This window comes from Pan troglodytes, chromosome 3 (genome assembly GCF_028858775.2).
Source record: "Pan troglodytes isolate AG18354 chromosome 3, NHGRI_mPanTro3-v2.0_pri, whole genome shotgun sequence".
Lineage (NCBI taxonomy): Eukaryota > Metazoa > Chordata > Mammalia > Primates > Hominidae > Pan > Pan troglodytes.
In genome coordinates, this window is record NC_072401.2 from 166666595 (window position 1) to 166683962 (window position 17368).

The 17368-nt window shown below is 42.7% G+C and overlaps 1 protein-coding gene across 2 annotated transcripts; it reads left to right on the forward strand.

Moving 5' to 3' along the window:
- Window positions 1–2824: 2824 nt before the first annotated feature.
- On the forward strand, window positions 2825–13826 carry TRIM60 (tripartite motif containing 60). 2 transcript variants are annotated; one of them, XM_054683976.2, is made up of 3 exons: window positions 2825–3003; window positions 11608–11659; window positions 12146–13826. In XM_054683976.2, exon 3 carries the CDS (start codon window positions 12150–12152, stop codon window positions 13563–13565), a length of 1416 nt encoding a protein of 471 aa, XP_054539951.1. In that variant the 5' UTR covers window positions 2825–3003; window positions 11608–11659; window positions 12146–12149; the 3' UTR covers window positions 13566–13826. The 2 variants fall into 2 exon arrangements, with proteins under 2 accessions (XP_054539951.1, XP_016806579.2); XM_016951090.4 differs by lacking the exon at window positions 11608–11659 and having other exon boundaries at window positions 2868–3003; window positions 12146–13822.
- The last annotated feature ends 3542 nt before the right edge of the window (window positions 13827–17368 follow it).

The following is a 17368-nucleotide window of genomic DNA, read 5'->3' on the forward strand; positions in this document are numbered from 1 at the left end:
CAGAAGGTGGAGTTTGCAGTGAGCCGATTGCACTCCAGCCTGGGCAACAAGAATGAAACTCTGTCTCAAAAAAAAAAAAAAAAGAGATCAATTAGTAAAATCCAAACTCTTGGCAACTATAGGAATATCCACCATGTTTCTTCAACCAAGAAAAGCAAGAAAATAAAAACGTGCAGGAGAAACTTGGGGATCTATGTAGATTTAAAAGTCAAACTAATCAAATACAAAATAGTCACCTAACTAGGTTCTAATTTCAAGCACATACTTTTATCAAATATTATAATTCAATTTGGAAAGGTAGATGTCTGATGATTATACAAAAATGATTGCTAATAGTGCCTCTCAATGTCTTTTAATTTAATGTAAGGATAAATATGAATATAGATTTTTTAATAGGAGTTTTATGTGGCACAAATTCAAGATATTCCAAAGATTTTTTGTTTCTCATGTTTCTGCTGACTGTAATGATAGATATTCTGTTTACAGAGAGCACCTTTGACAAAATTAGAGGGACCACAAGTAAATTGGCGTGAAGCTCCTTCCAAGAAGTATAACTCTTCAATTCCCATATGATAAAAGAACTTCCTCATTGAAGATTTAAGAGTTAAAAAGTGAACTGCACATGTTTATGTGTACATACATATGTTAACATAATACCATAAGAAAAAATTTAATTTTCATTAAATAAAATATGTAATTTTTATAGGTAATATATACATATGTAAAATATTTACATATAATATATACATATCATGCTACTATAATACAATAAAAATGTTTATAATTATGTGAAATTTTAAATATATATTAAAATTTATGTGTTTCTAAAGTACATAAGTATTGCTAAAAATTAAAATACATGAGTCAGCAAGGTTCTTTCCCATGTGGCTACCCCCAGCTTAGGTCCTGCTGAAGGCTCCATGCCTTTTACTGAGTCTCCCTCACCTGTACCCCTAAGGTGATTCTTACTGAGATATTCTGTTCCCAGCAGAGGCTCAGAGATGCCCTGTGTGCACTAGTCAGGGGTTCACAGAGGACCATGAGCTCCTTATGTCCTTGCAGAACAGATTCGTGGTCCTCCATCCAGGGCAGGAGCACAATACAATCCATCTTTTCTGTTTCTGTTTTGAGTCAGTCTCGCTCTGTCACTCAGGCTGGTCTTGAACTCCGAGCCTCAAGCAATCCTCTCCATTTGGTCTTCCAAAGTGCTGGGATTACAGGCGTGAGCCACCCGCCCAGCCTTTGGTTTAATTTTATGGTGGAATCTGGCCCCATTCAGCCTTAAGCCTTTAGAGTTTCCTTTCCTTCATCCCATTGGTCAGACTCCAGATCAGTGTCCTCCCAACCACAGCCTTTATCATCCTCTCTGATTGCATCTTCTGCACTAAGGTGTGAAGATTTGAAGATTTCACTTATTGTTCCCTGTTCCTACTTCCCACTCTTCCATCAAATCTCAGACTTCATCACAAGAGGGTATTTTTCTGGGAAGGTAGCTCTAAGTTATTTTATTTATTTATTTTTTATTTTTATTTTGAGACTGAGTCTCACTCTGTTGCCCAGGCTGGAGTGCAGTGGCCCGATCTTGGCTCACTGCAACCTCCGCCTCCCGGGTCCAAGCTCTTCTCCTGCCTCAGCCTCCCGAGTAGCTGGGATTACAGGCATGCACCACCATGCCCGGCTAATTTTTTATATTTTTAGAGAGACGGGGTTTTGCCACTTTAGCCAGGTTGGTCTCGAACTCCTGACCTCAGCTGATCCGCCCGCCTTGGCCTCCCAAAGTGCTGGGATTACATGTGTGAACCACCGCGCCTGGCCAAGTAGCCCTAAATTTTAAACAGAAAAGTGCGCCGGCCGGGCGGGATGGCCCACGCCTGTAATCCCAGCACTTTGGGAGGCCGAGACGGGTGGATCACGAGGTCAGGAGATCGAGACCATCCTGGCTAACACGGTGAAACCCCGTCTCTACTAAAAAATATAAAAAATTAGCCGGGCGTGGTGTCGGGCGCCTGTAGTCCTAGCCACTCGGGGGGCTGAGGCAGGAGAACAGCGTGAACCCGAGAGGCAGAGCTTGCAGTGAGCCGAGATCGTGCCACTGCACTCCAGCCTGGGCAACAAAGCGAGACTCCGTCTCAAAAAAAAAAAAAAAAATGCTATGCCAATTCTATGATTTCTTCTGCAAATATTAGCCTTTTTCAGTGTCTCATTTACCAAGTTATAAGACTTAAGAGGCTCCTCACAATTACTAATCCTTCAGCCTTGAAGATTTTACCGTCAAGTTTGTCCAACAAACTCATACTTGTCCCTTAAAATCTACTTTAAATATCAATTCCTCAGGCGAGACCTTGGTGAGTCTTAGTTGGTAGGGTGGGGCCTAATCTCAACAAGAGACGCAAACTGATCCAAAGAGCTGATTATTCCTCTTGCATTTTAAAACTAACCACCCTGGCCGGGCGCGGTGGCTCACAGCGAGGCAGGCGGATCGCTTGAGCCCATGAGTTCGAGACCAGCCGGGGGAAGGTGGCGAAACCCAGTCTCCACCAAAAAATACAACAATCAGCTGGGCGTGGTGGCGCACGCCTGTGAAGTGGGAGGATCGTTTGAGCCCGGATGGTCGAGACTACAGTGAGCCGAGACCGCACCAGACCCTGTCTCAAAAAAAAAGGAAAAAAAAAAAAAGTTGCTCATAGGAATGAAAAATCTGAAAAGATTGCCATTGTGATTTAAATGACCCACTGAAGCCATCAGGGACCCCACCACGGAGGGAACCGCCCTAGGCTCTCCTCAGAATCTTCTCACGCTCCCTGCACCCTGCGGCATTGAGCATGCTCAGGCCTTTCCCGCCCACTTCCGGTGGAGCAGCCAACCATCGCGCGGGTCAATTGTATGCCTACAACTCGAAAACCAAGGCGCCCGGGGTTTTGTGAGGGTTTCCGCTCTGCGCCCCGCGGGGTTCCATGGGTCCTGCACAGCATCAGGCCTGAGCCGCCGGTCCAACTGCTCCAGGTAAGCTGGGAGGGCCGCAGGAAAGGCGCAGTAGGGCCTGGCGGGAGGCTTACTTAACTGGGCAGGGGCTTCCTGAGTATCAGCTGTGCCCAAACCTCGGGGTCGCGACCTATCCACGACTGAGCTCAGACTGTGGATCCTTTTTTTTGTTTTTGAGACGGAGTCTCGCTCTGTCACCCACGCTGGAGTGCAGTGGCGCAATCTCGGCTCACTGCAACCTCCGCCTCCCGGATTCAAGCGATTCTCCTGTCTCAGCCTCCTGAGTAGCTGAGATTACAGGCGCTCGCCACCACACCCAACTAATTTTTGTATTTTTAGTAGAGACGAGGTTTCTCCATGTTGGCCAGGCTGGTGTCGAACTTCCGACCTCAGGTGGTCCGCCCGCCTCGGCCTTCCAAAGTGCTGGGATTACAGGCGTGAGCCACCGTGCTCGGCCGGATTCTGTTTTCGCTGCGGAGGCGGTGGGACCCCGATGATTGAACTTTAAAGAAGATTCTGATCTGAACACCAGTTTGGGAAGTGGCCACGTGATCTCCAAAAATTATGGTGGGAGCGTTAAGGAAGGACCTCCCACCCTACAGCGCCAGCACTTCTCTGGCGGATTTTGTCTCCTTCCGTCCTCACAAGGATCTGACTGTCAGGAAACTGCTACGGATGAGAAAGTTTAGGCTCACTTACGTTTCGTATCATCTAAAGTAATAGAGGTTGAATCTTGAGATCTGGGAATCTCCCACAGGTTTGATTTATATTCACTGAGCCCACACTATGAACCAGCACAAGAATCAGAGTAGGAGCCAGGCGCGGTGGCTCACACCTGTAACCCCATGAGGAGGCCGATGCGGGAGGATCGCTTGAACCCAGGAGTTCTAGCTCACGCTCGTGCCTGGGCAACATAGTGAGACCCCTGTCTCTACAAAAAAAAAAAAAAAGAAAAATTCAACCTCTATTATCTTATTTATTTTACTTTTTGAGACAGGATCTCACTCTGTCGCCAAGGCTGGAGTGCAGTGGCGCGATCTCCATTCACTGCAACCTCTGCCTCCGGGCTCAAGCGATCCTCGCACCTCAGCCTCCCGAGTAGCTGGGACCACAGGCACGCCCCACCATGCCCGGATTTTTTTTTTAATGTGACAAGATCTCAAGCAGTAGAGGTTGAATTTTGAGAGTAGGGAATCTACTGCAGATTTGATTTATTAGCCTAATAATTATTGAACACACATTGTACACCAGCATAAGAATCAGAGTTGGTAATTCAGTTGTGAGGAAAATAAGGAAGAATTCAGACCGTGAACTGTACTCTCCAGTGTCCTTAACCAAAGGTTGACAAAAATAAATGTAAAAATCTCAACTGTAATCTGCAGTATGATAGATATGTGGAGCCAGGAAAAGAGTAAACTCCAGATGTTGGTGAGTCTTGTAATACTTAAGAGTAAGAAAAGCCATTCCATTGGAAATCGGAAGGTTATAGTATTAGATTTGTGTTTGGAAACTATAGAGTTATGGAATTGATTGAGGGGATAGAGCATGTCAAAAATAAAGCCAGACACTGGGTAGTCATAGGGACAGATTTTAATCAGTACTGTACTATTGCAATAGGGAGAATTCAGCATGAACAGAACTCAACTGTGATTTGTACAGAGGTGACCAAGTGCTTCAAAGGGGTACTGGGGAATAAAGGTAGTGAGTTGGTGCTCAGTAGAGTCAGGGAAGTGAAAAATTACAAAAAGTGGGAAAGGGGTGGTTGGGTCATGTGAAACACACCCAGGTTTGCTCACTGGCACTTAAGGAAGTCAGGCCCCAACTCTCCCATAGATGCTGGGAGACAGGGGCCTTGTCTTCAGGTATCAGAAGATAGTTACTATAGTAGGCTAATGTTTATAGCTTGGACTGAGAAGAGTGGCTTATAATGCTGTTCTTTAAACTTCATTGCGAGTCTGGAAGATGGGTTAGGGGAAGCTGGAGTGTGTGGGGAAGGACGAACCATTGAGTTCCAGGATTTATGCAGGAATGTTCCCTGCACCATTTTATTTTAAATGAAATACACTTTTTTTTTTTTTTTTAAGATGACTCTCACTCTGTCGCCCAGGATGGAGTGCAGTGGCATGATCTCGGCTCACTGCAACCTCCACCTCCTGGGTTCAAGCAATTCTCCTGCCCCAGCCTTTCTGAGGAGCTGGGATTACAGGCGCACGCCACTACACCTGGCTAATTTTTGTATTGTTAGTAGAGACGGGGTTTCACCATGTTGGTCAGGCTGGTCTCGAACTCCAGACCTCATGATCCACCCCCCTCGGCCTCCCAAAGTGCTGGGATTACAGGCGTGAGCCACTGCGCCCGTCCATGAAATACCCTTTTTTACAGCAATGTGGTTCTTTCTTATAATTTAAAAAATTCCAGTCATATTTTGCAATGTATTGGCTGTACAGCTTTGTTCAGAATGCTTAAAACTTCCTTTTCAAATTTACTCAGCCCCAAAGCATCCATTAAACATGGTGTGTTAAAACAAGGATTAGGAGCTTTTGCAATGACATTGTTATTTACGAAAATGTTAAATTGGAAGGTGGGAAGAGTTAAAGGACACATTATTATTTTATTTTAATTCCTTATGATTGAAAAATATTATAATTTTTAAGATGTAATAATACCTTACTGTCTCTTCAAAATTGGAATGTACATGACATTTTCTGCCCGACTACTGCTATGAACAGTTAACACCTTTTCTAATTAGGAGCAGTGAGAGATATAGTAGCTTTTAGACCAAAATAGTACTATACTATATATACTACGACAGTTAATGACATAAATGTAGGCAGTTTGGCTAGATTTCTAAATGCTCTTTTCACTTGGAAATTTTATAAGATTTTGTAATAATACCTGTATTAGTATCCCCAAGACCACCCCTAGGTTTGGTGATTTGCTAAAATGACCACAGGACTCAGCATAGTATTATTTGAGGTTATAACAATTTTTTTGAGGTATCTCGCTCTGTCATCCAGACTGGAGTATAATGGCACAATCATGACTCACTGAAGCCTTGAACTCCTGGGCTCAAGGAATCCTCTCACCCCAGCCTTCTCAGTGCTGGGACTATAGGGACATGCCACCATGCCTGGCTGATTTTCATAAAGTTTTGTAGAGATGAGGTCTTGCTCTGTTGCCCAGACTGGTCTTGAATGTCTGGCCTCAATTGATCCTCTTGCCTCAGCCTCCCAAAGTGCTGGGATTACAGATGCATACCACCGTGCCTGGCCAACAATTATGGTTTATTATAGTGAAAGGATACAAAGCAAAATCAGCAAAGGAAAATGGTGTGTGGGATGAAGTCTGGATGAAACCAAGCATAAGCTTCCAAAAGTCCTCTCTACGTGATGTCACACAGGACCTGCTTAATTTCTCTGGAGACAAAGTGATAAATGAGTGAACTGTTATATACCAAAGATGCTCATTGAAGATTTGTCTTTCCGGAATTTTTATTGAGAAGAGATCATGCAGGCTCCTTCCTAGCTTATATCAAAATTCTAGTTTCTCAGAAGGAAAGCAGCTATTCATCATAAACCTCATTGTTTGTATAAACACTGTAGGTGTAGTAAGCCACTCTTTTTTCTTTTTTTCTTTCTTTTTTTTTTTAGACAGAGTTTTGCTCCTGTTGCCCAGACTGGAGTGCAATGGTACTATCTTGGCTCACTGCAACCTCCGCCTCCTGGGTTCAAGCGATTTTCCTGCCTTAGCCTCCCAAGTAGCTGGGATTACAGGCATGCGCCACCACACCCAGCTAGTTTTTGTATTTTTGGTAGAGACAGGGTTTCATCATGTTGGCTAGGCTGGTCTTGAACTCCTGACCTCAGGTGATCTGCCCGCCTTGGCCTCCCAAAGTACTGGGATTACAGGTATGAGCCACGCACCCGACCAATAGTGAGCCATTCTTATAAGGGAATGGCAGGATCCATTTCCTCATAAGTTCCTTATAAATTCTGGAAATCAAAGTTGCCAGACAAGAGCCAAGTAGCAGCCTTGCAAGCAACCTTCTAAGGGTGGCAGTCTTAGGCCTGCTGTGCTCATTCTTCTGCACAATACCACTTGGTGAGCATCTGTTCTGGGTCAGGCACTGTAACATCCTTACATTTTTTTTTTTTCATTTAATGCTTTCAGCTTTCTGAAATAGAAACAAACTCAGAGAAATTAAGTTAGTTGATCAATGACATATAGATGTAGGTAAGTGAATGTTGGAGTGAAACACCCATCTCATTAGAGACCGCTACCTAATAATTTGTGTGATATCTGTTTACATCATCTTACATGTTTGTTTGTTTTTTTAAGTTTAAAAAATCTTAATTTCCCCCTCATTAGATTATTTGATATAGTGACAATTTGTGGATGTCCATCCAGGTGGGTTAAACAGAACACTATATGAAACACTTTCATAAAGGTTTTCAAGGCTATGGACTAATGTGAATAGAAGAAAAGATGGTGTGCTTAGGCCGGGCGTGGTGGCTCACATCTGTAGAGACTTTCTCATCTGTCTCACTTTGAGACACTGAGGCAGGCAGATCACTTGAGGTCAGGAGTTCATGACCAGCCCAGCCAACATGGCGAAACCCCGTCTCTACTAAAAATACAAAAATTAGCCGGGCATGGTGGCAGGCACCTGTAATTCCAGGTACTGGGGAGGCTGAGGCAGGGGAATCGCTTGAACCTGGGAGACAGAGGTTGCAGTGAGCCGAGATCGTGCCATTGCATTCCAGCCTGGGAGACAAGAGTGAGACTCTGTCTCAAAAAAAAAAAAAAAAGACTGGGCACAGTGGCTTACGCCTGTAATCCCAGTTCCCAGCACTTTGGGAGGCTGAGGTGGGTGGATCACCTGAGGTCAGGAGTTCGAGACCAGCCTGGCCAACATGGTGAGACCCCCATCTCTACTAAAAATACAAAAATTAGCCAGGCGTGGTGGTGTGTGCCTGTAGTCCCAGCTCCTTGAGGCTGAGGCAGGAGAATCGCTTGAACCCAGGAGGCGGAGGTTGCAGTGAGCCGAGACTGCACCATTGCACTCCAGCCTGGGCAATGAGAGCAAAACTGTCTCAAAACGAAACAAAACAAACAAACAAAAAAACGGATAGCATGCTTAGTGATTTAGTATCACACCAGTAGTCACACCAGTTTGTATTAGGACTTTGGATACGCCTATCAAATCATTATACTTTTTTTGTTTTGTTTTGTTTTGTTTTTGCTAAGTCTCGCTTTGTTGCCAGGCTGGAGTGCAGTGGCGGGATCTTGGCTCACTGCAACCTCTGCCTCCCGGGTTCAAGCAATTCTCCTGCCTCAGTCTCCTGAGTAGCTGGGACTACAGGCATGTGCCACCATGCCCAGCTAGTTTTTATATTTTTTAGTAGAGATGGGGATTCACCGTGTTGGCCAGGATGGTCTCCATCTCTTGATCTCGTGATCTGCCTGCCTTGGCCTCACAAATTGCTGGGATTACAGGCATGAGCCACCGCCTCCTGGGCTCAAGCAATTTTCTTGCCTCAGCCTCCCAAGTAGCTGGGATTACAGGCACCTGCCACCATGCCTGGCTAATTTTTTGTATTTTTAGTAGAGATGGGGTTTCACCATGTTGGCCAGGCTGGTCTCGAACTCCTGACCTCAGGTGATCCACCCACCTCGGCCTCCCAAAGTGATGGGATTACAGGTGTGAGCCACCACACCTGGCCAAATCATTACACATTTAAATTCCATGTTTGTAATTGAAGATAATAACCAAACTTTCAGGGTTTGGGGTTTTACCTTACTTGCAAGCTATTAAGTTATCCTGTTAATATTTAATGGATACTTTCAGAAGACATAACACTCTTGGATTGGAGACAAAGAACTGCATTACTCCTGGCACAGCTGGCAGCATGAGCATCATGCTGGTGTTGGTTCCCCACGCCTCCCAAGTCCCACAGAGGTGGTGCGGAGGGACTATGGTAGATGTCGTACACAATATAGGTTTGCATCATAGCCAGTGAACCCCAAGCTTGGGAATCTATTTTTTTAGCAAACCTGTTCTTTGTCCCAAATTGACACTTTACATCTTCTTTCAAGGATGCTTCCTGCAAACACAGCCATGAGAAATATCCTAGATAGAGTGGTCATAGTGGAATTTTTGGCCTATCCGGGAGACCAGAGAGGTACACTCAGGGCCTGTGACAGATCTCCTGTGTTGTTGTGAGGGTTTAATTAAGGAGATCGGTTATTGTGTGGAAAGCATTGTTCCTGACACATAGTAAACCTTACCAGAGAATGAGACTTTTGAGCTGTTTCCGAACATCATGAGAGATCAGTCTTGGGGAAAAGGTGAGGAAAGGATCCTCTAGGTAAAGGAAATAGTGTTTGCAAAGATGAGACATTTACATAGAATGGTTAAACAAATTCTGAACCCTACTAGATCAGAGGAAGATACAGCTGTGAGTCAGTGTATGTTAGAGAATGCACTTTTCACCAGTCCATTTCTACCATCCACACACTGACCTAGCACAGCTATTTAAGAGCACTCACATGGATGACAGTGGTCAGAAGATCTGGTAAGTAACTTGGAGTCAAAGGGAAAAGGAATGAATTTACCTATAGACTGGGATTACTTGCAGGTGTATCTAGGAAGGCAGGACAAGTTCAGCCCAACTTACTTTTCACAGTTCCTTCAGGACCCTAAGCCTGATGTAGCTGTGTGTGCTACTGAAGTGTGTTGGATTGAAATGGGTGAGGAATAGATGTTAAAATGTGTGACAACTACATATAACCTGTTCCATTAATTCTTTTCGTTCTTTTTTTTTTTTTTTTTTTTTTTGAGACATGCTCTGTCACCCAGGCTGGAGTGCAGTGCTGTGATCTTGGCTCACTGAAACCTCATCTCCTAGATTCAAATGATTCTCCCACCTCAGTCTTCCAAGTAGCTGGGACTACAGACAAGCACCACCATGCCTGATTAGTTTTTCTATTTTTAGTAAAGATGGGGTTTCACCGTGTTGGCCAGGATGGTTTCCATCTCTTGACCTCATGATCTGCCTGCCTTGGCCTCCCAAAGTGCTGGGATTACAGGTGTGAGCCAATGTGCCTAGCTCCTGTTTCATTAAATCTAAGATGAATGATTCTATTCATATTAGAATAATTCTGAAATGGGCTGAGTGCAGTGGGGCTCTCTTTTAATTTTGAACAGTTTCCCAACCTAAATTTTATCTTTTGTAACATTGACATTATTCTCTATTTGTATTATTTTTGGATTTTATTCATTCATGTATCCACTTGTTCATGATTCACTTTCTTGAAGATCTTTACTGATTTTCTACTACCTCCCTATGAATAAGGTAGACTAAGTACCTACTTCCAGTCTATCTCATTCACCAGCTAAGGCCAAAAGAGAAACAAATACCTGAAGAAAAGAATCTCAGATTATGATTGAGTTCTAGGAAAGTAAAGAGATGGGATAGTGAGAGACTAGAGGGTGGGGTGGGAGGCAGTCAGATTGATGAGCAGCAGATAGGATTTGTGAGGTGACCCGAAGGAAAAGAGAGGTGTTTATAAAGATCATGACCCCTTCACCAGTAAATATTTAAGCATGTATTTCCTAAGAATGAGGACATTTTCTTTTGCAGCTATGGTGCAGTTAGGAAATTCAGGAAGCTTAACTTTGATGTATTACTAATATCTAATAAATAGTACATACTCCATTTTTTCAATTTGTCCTATACTATCTACCTTATTGCAACTTTTTTTTCCCAGTCTAGAATTCAAGCTAAGAGAATGAATTACATTTTTTTCCCCTCATATATAAGGAAACAGGCTGGGCATAGTGGCTCACACCTATAATCCCAGCACTTTGGGAGGCCAAAGTGGGAGGATTGTTCAAAACCACCCTGGCCAACACAGACCCCCATCTCTACAAAATATTTTAAAAATTAGCTGGGCCTGGTGGCACAAGCCTGTGGTCGTGGTTACTCTGCAGGCTGAGGCTGCAAAGAACCATGGTCATACCACTGCACTCTAGCTTGGGTGACACAGAAAGACCCTGTCTCAAAAAAAAAAAAAAAAAAAGCCTGCTTTTTTTCCCAGCACTGTTGTCATTTGTGCTGTTGAGAACCATTTTCGTGTTGAATCTTGTATGATTTGGATTTCTTCATTGTTATATATACATACATACATTTTTATATATAGTTTTATATTATAGGCCAGGTGCGGTGGCTCACACCTGTAATTCCAGCACTTTGGGGAGGCCGAGGAGGGCAGATCACATGAGGTCAGGAGTCTGAGGCCAGCATGAAACCCCGTCTCTACCAAAACTACGAAAATTAGCCAGGCGTGGTGGTGGGCGCCTTAATCCCAGCTCCTTGGGAGGCTGAGGCTGGAGAATCACTTGAACCTGGCAGGCAGAGGTTGCAGTGAGCCAAGATCGTGCCATTGCACTCCAGCCTGGGTGGCAGCGAAACTCCATCTCAAAAAATAATAGCAATTGTATGTTATATATAATAGAATTTTATATATAATGCACAATTACATATAGTAGAATTTTATGTATTTTATATATATATATTCTGCAAAAGTTCTCCATAGATGGTAATGCTTTGCTCCCCATTGCAGGTCATCAGTTTGCCCCATCATTGGTTAAGGTGGTATTCTCTACATTACAAAGGTACTTATTTTTCTCTTTGTAATTAAAATATAATCCTAGAGTAAAATTTTGAGAATGTGAATATCATTCCCCCATAAAATTTTACCCAGTAGTTTTTACAGTTAGTGATTATTCTTGCCTGAACCAGTTATTATATTGTGATTCCAAATCCAGGAAATTTTGAAATTAAAAATCTTTTCTCATCCACAGGGATGACCGCTGTATTATAACCTGTGGCTAGTTTATTGAAGAAGAAAATCATTACACTTAGATTCAGACGGGCTCATGTATAATAGAGCTGTAAGCTTTGAATTATTATCCTCCAAGCTAAGGAGCAGGGGACTAAACAAGACTTCAGTGGGTACCATCAGCATGCTAGGCTAGTGAAACCTAAACCTGATCAATCTACAAGGTCTGGGAGGGGTATCCACTTCTCACTGGGTTTGCACTCTACAGAGGCAGGACTGATCAAAGGGAGGTTACCTTATGCATTACCTTTGTTCGCAGCTCGATGGAGTTTGTGACAGCCCTGGTGAACCTCCAAGAGGAGTCTAGCTGTCCCATCTGTCTGGAGTACTTGAAAGACCCAGTGACCATCAACTGTGGGCACAACTTCTGTCGCTCCTGCCTCAATGTATCCTGGAAGGATCTAGATGATACCTTTCCCTGTCCTGTCTGCCGTTTTTGCTTTCCATACAAGAGCTTCAGGAGGAACCCCCAGCTCCGTAATTTGACTGAAATTGCTAAACAACTCCAGATTAGGAGGAGCAAGAGAAAGAGGCGGAAAGAGAATGCCGTGTGTGAAAAACACAATCAGTTTCTGACCCTCTTCTGTGTTAAAGATCTAGAGATCTTATGTACACAGTGCAGTTTCTCCACTAAACACCAGAAGCACTACATTTGCCCTATTAAGAAAGCTGCCTCTTATCACAGAGAAATTCTAGAAGGTAGCCTTGAGCCCTTGAAGAATAATATAGAACGAGTTGAAAAAGTGATAATTCTGCAAGGCAGCAAATCAGTGGAGCTGAAAAAGAAGGTAGAATATAAGAGGGAAGAAATAAATTCTGAGTTTGAGCAAATAAGATTGTTTTTACAGAATGAACAAGAGATGATTCTTAGGCAGATACAAGATGAAGAGATGAACATTTTAGCAAAACTAAATGAAAACCTTGTAGAACTTTCAGATTATGTTTCCACGTTAAAACATCTACTGAGGGAGGTAGAGGGCAAGTCTGTGCAGTCAAACCTGGAATTACTGACACATGTTAAGAGTATGCAACACAAGTATCAAAACCTAAAACGCCCTGAACTCTTTTCATTTAGATTAACAAAATATGGTTTCAGTCTTCCTCCTCAATATTCTGGCTTGGACAGAATTATCAAGCCGTTTCAAGTAGATGTGATTCTAGATCTTGACACAGCACACCCTCAACTTCTTGTCTCTGAGGATAGAAAAGCTGTGCGATATGAAAGAAAAAAACGAAACATTTGTTATGACCCAAGGAGATTTTATGTCTGCCCTGCTGTCCTAGGCTCTCAGAGATTTAGTTCTGGCCGACATTACTGGGAAGTAGAAGTGGGAAACAAACCTAAATGGATATTGGGTGTGTGTCAAGACTGTCTTCTTAGGAACTGGCAGGATCAGCCATCAGTTCTGGGCGGATTCTGGGCAATTGGGCGATACATGAAGAGTGGTTATGTTGCGTCAGGTCCTAAGACAACCCAGCTTCTCCCAGTAGTAAAACCCAGTAAGATTGGTATTTTTCTGGACTATGAATTGGGTGATCTTTCCTTTTATAATATGAATGATAGGTCTATTCTCTATACTTTTAACGATTGTTTCACAGAAGCCGTTTGGCCTTATTTCTATACTGGAACAGATTCCAAACCTCTTAAAGTCTGCTCAGTATCAGATTCTGAAAGATAAGGAACTGGTAAATGAGTCTGTTTCAGTTTTTGTAGGTAACTTAGCCAGTAAATTTAATCTCATTTCTGGACTCTTTAAGTTTTACCACTGAAAACCAGAGTCGATTTTTCTCCTAAATTTTTGGCAACTATAAGATGTTCATAATGCCACTTTCATATATTCTATGAATATCAATTGTCAGGTGCTTTGATTTCTAAGATAAAATATTTTAGAATTATGTTACTTAACATGTCCAATAAAATGTTTTCAAATTGCCTATAATTTTTTTTTTAGTTAAGCCAATTATTTAAAGTTGCATACATTATTTGAATATCATGCTTGCCACATACCTTTCTTTTTAGTGGATTCTTCTGTTTACCTCCATATTTCTCATAATTTGTTTCTGTTCTTTCGTGTGTCTCAGTTGAAACAATTGACTTATTTTTATGGGTAATGAGGATTTCACTTTGTTTAAATCCTTTCCCCACATATACTTACCTATGCACAATCCATAAATAATCTCTAACAGCAATTTTTTTCTTTCTGTATATCACCTGCCAATCTAGACCAACTACACTAAGCCAGTACACTTCCAGTCACTACCATTCTAGGAATTGACGTCTGCTCTTGGATTATTTCTTGGTTTAAGCCTCTGTTTTCCTCTTTATCTTTTCATTTTGGGGTGCCATCAACCCAAATGTTGCAGCGTTATAAAGTTTAGCAGACTACTAGTTTGCAAATGACTTTGCTCATATTTAGGTGACAGTTAAAGAGAATATTTGGAATCATTTTAATTTTTAAAACTTGATGGTTTTGACAAGTCTGATATCAGTCTGATTCTTGATGCTTGGATACCACTGTTTTTCATAATCAAAGGATTATGATCTTTTATAGCCCTAGTGTTTGAACTTTGTTTATTTTACTGAGTAATCAAAGCTTAGTTTAGTATCCCTTATCCAAAATGCTTGGAACCAGAAGTGTTTCAGCTTTCTGATTTTGGGGGGGATTTTGGAATATTTGCTTATGCACAATGAGATATCTTGGGGATGGGACCCAATTTGAAACAAAAAATTCATTTTATACACATAGCTTGCAGGTAATTATTTTAATAATATGCATGAAACAAAGTTTGTGTACATTGAACCCTCAGAAAGCAAAGGTGTCGGTGTGGAATTTTCCACTTGGGTGTCATGGCAGCACTCAATGTTTCAGATTATGGAGCATTTTGGATTTTATGTTTTTTGATTAGGGATGCTCAATGTCTGCCTTCAATTTGGAATTGTATTAGATGAGCAAAACAAAGGTTTCCATCCTTAAGCGGCATACTTCCTGGAGGGGAGAAAGGAAACAATAAAATAATAAACACAAAGAATCGCTATAGTTTGTTAGACGCTGATCAGATACTGTGGTGACAGGGAAAAGTAGGTCAATGTCACCTGTATGAGAGTGCTGTGCATGAAGGAGAGTTAGCTATGTGAAGTGGGTGGTCAGGGTAGGTATCTTGGAGAATGTGGAATCTGAGCAAACAGTTGAGGGAGTAGGCTTGGAAATAGCATCCTCATCAAATTTCATTTCAGAGTGAATGGCTTGAGAAAGTGTATGGGGAAGGGACTGTCAAGCTGTAATAGCAAGGAAGCCAGTGACAAGTAGTGAGTGAAGAAAAATACTGGAGTAAGTTCAGAGAGGAAGTATATTTCCTCTACTTTGATCTTGGGGTTTCTCCAGAGAGTGGCTATACGCTCCAGCCCTGTCCTACCTCAACTCCAGGGGATTTGGTAGTGGATATTTACAGGGTGCCTTTGATGGGATATTTCTTTATCCTGGTGGATGGCCTAATGCCTAAGTGTCCAATCTGTGACCAGGAGTCCCTCTCATAGGAAACTTGTTTATACTGGCAAACACCCTTGTGGCTCTTGTCGGACCTATTTCCAGCTTATTCATGCCAAGACAGCCACTCTGTAGGAGAGCCCTGACCAGGAGAAAAGTTAGGTCCATGTGTTGGTAGAGTTTGACACAGAGGAGGCAATGCAACAAAAACACGTTAAATAACAGAAACAGTTTTATTACAGGTCCATGAGAGAAGATGGTACTGTTGAGGGCTGATGAGAAGGCTGCAGGGGCAGTGCTGCTCACCTAGCAGTTGAGGAGCCAGAGAGAGAGAGAGACCAATGGGCCAAGGCCTTTACTGCGGTCCAGTGCATTTCCCAAGGGACATTCTAGTTGGTGGATTTGGGATAAGCCGACATGAGTTCTGTGGGGTCACACTGTATGAGAGGTAGTCCTTGCAGCAAATTTGTACAGTCTCTGTGGGTTGTGCAGGTCAGTGGAGTGAGTCAAGTAGGTTTTATCTACATATCCCATTAGGGCGGTGGTCACCAGGAGGCTGTTGTATAAGGCAGATACCTGGATCAAATACATTGAGGAACAGAAGTAGAAAACTGGCAACAGTATTAAGGGCAACCAAGCCCTGCTTCTGGTATGAGAAAGTTAAACCCTTATTAAAAATGGATGTTTACAGCTCAGGAAGGCAAAAAATTAAAAAAAAAAAAAAATGCTGAAGGCTGGATACAGAGGCTCACACCTGTAATCCCAGCACTATGGGAGGTCACTTGAGCCCAGGAATTTGAGACCAACCTGAACAACATAGTGGGATGCTACCTCTACAAAAAATTTTAAAAATTAGCCAGGCATGGTGAGCACCTGTCGTCCCAGCTACTTGGGAGGCTGAGGCAGGAGGATCACTTGAGCCCAGGAGGCCAACGCTGCAGTGAACTATAATTGCGCCACTGCACTCCAGTCTGGGTGACAGAGCGAAACCCTGTCTCAAAAAAGAAAAAAGGAAAGAAATCATAGGAAAAATATATTTACTATTCATTAAGTGAAAGTAGATCATAAAGGTCTTCATCCTCATCATGTTCACGTTGAGTAGGCTGAGGAAGAAAAGGAGAAGTTGGTCTCAGGTAGCAGACGCAGAATAAAATCTGTGTAAGTGGATCTGCTCAGCTTGTACCCATGTTGTTCAAGAGTCAACTACACACTACATCATCTGTGAATTATTCTTGTTGCGGTGGCTCACGCCTGTAATCCCAGCACTTTGGGAGGCTGAGGCGGGTGGATCACGAGGTCAGGAGATTGAGACCATCCTGGCTAACACGGTGAAACCCCGTCTCTACTAAAAAAATACAATAAAAAATTAGCTGGGCATGGTGGCGCGCGCCTGTAGTCCCAGCTACTCAGGAGGCTGAGGCAGGAGAATGGCGTGAACCCGGGAGGTGGAGCTTACAGTGAGCCGAGATCATGCCACTGCACTCCAGCCTGGGTGACAGAGCAAGACTCTGTCTCAAAAAAAAAAAAAAAAAAAGTTGAATCTGAATTTAGCAAGCCTTTGTAACTAGCTCTCAGTTTACAGAAAATATGGGGGTCAAGGAATAAGTTAAGTGACGCAGGAAATGACACATAAATGTGTGAAATAATATAGGACAGTTACCTACTCTCCTCAACAAGGCAATGTTATATTTTTAGTTGAAACCAATAAAATTTCTAAATGTAAAACATAAAACTTCTTTCAATCCAGATTTGAACAAACCAACTTTAAAAAGACATTAAATTTATTTTATTTTGTTTTATTTTATTTTGTTTTGAGATGGAGTCTTGCTCTGTCACCTAGGCTGGAGTGCAATGGCACAATCTAGGCTCACTGCAACCTCTGCCTCCCAGGCTCAAGCGATTCTCCTGCCTCAGCCTCCCAAGTAGCTGGGATTACAGGCATGTGCCACCACGCCCAGCTAATTTTTGTATTTTTAGTAGAGATGGGGTTTCACCAT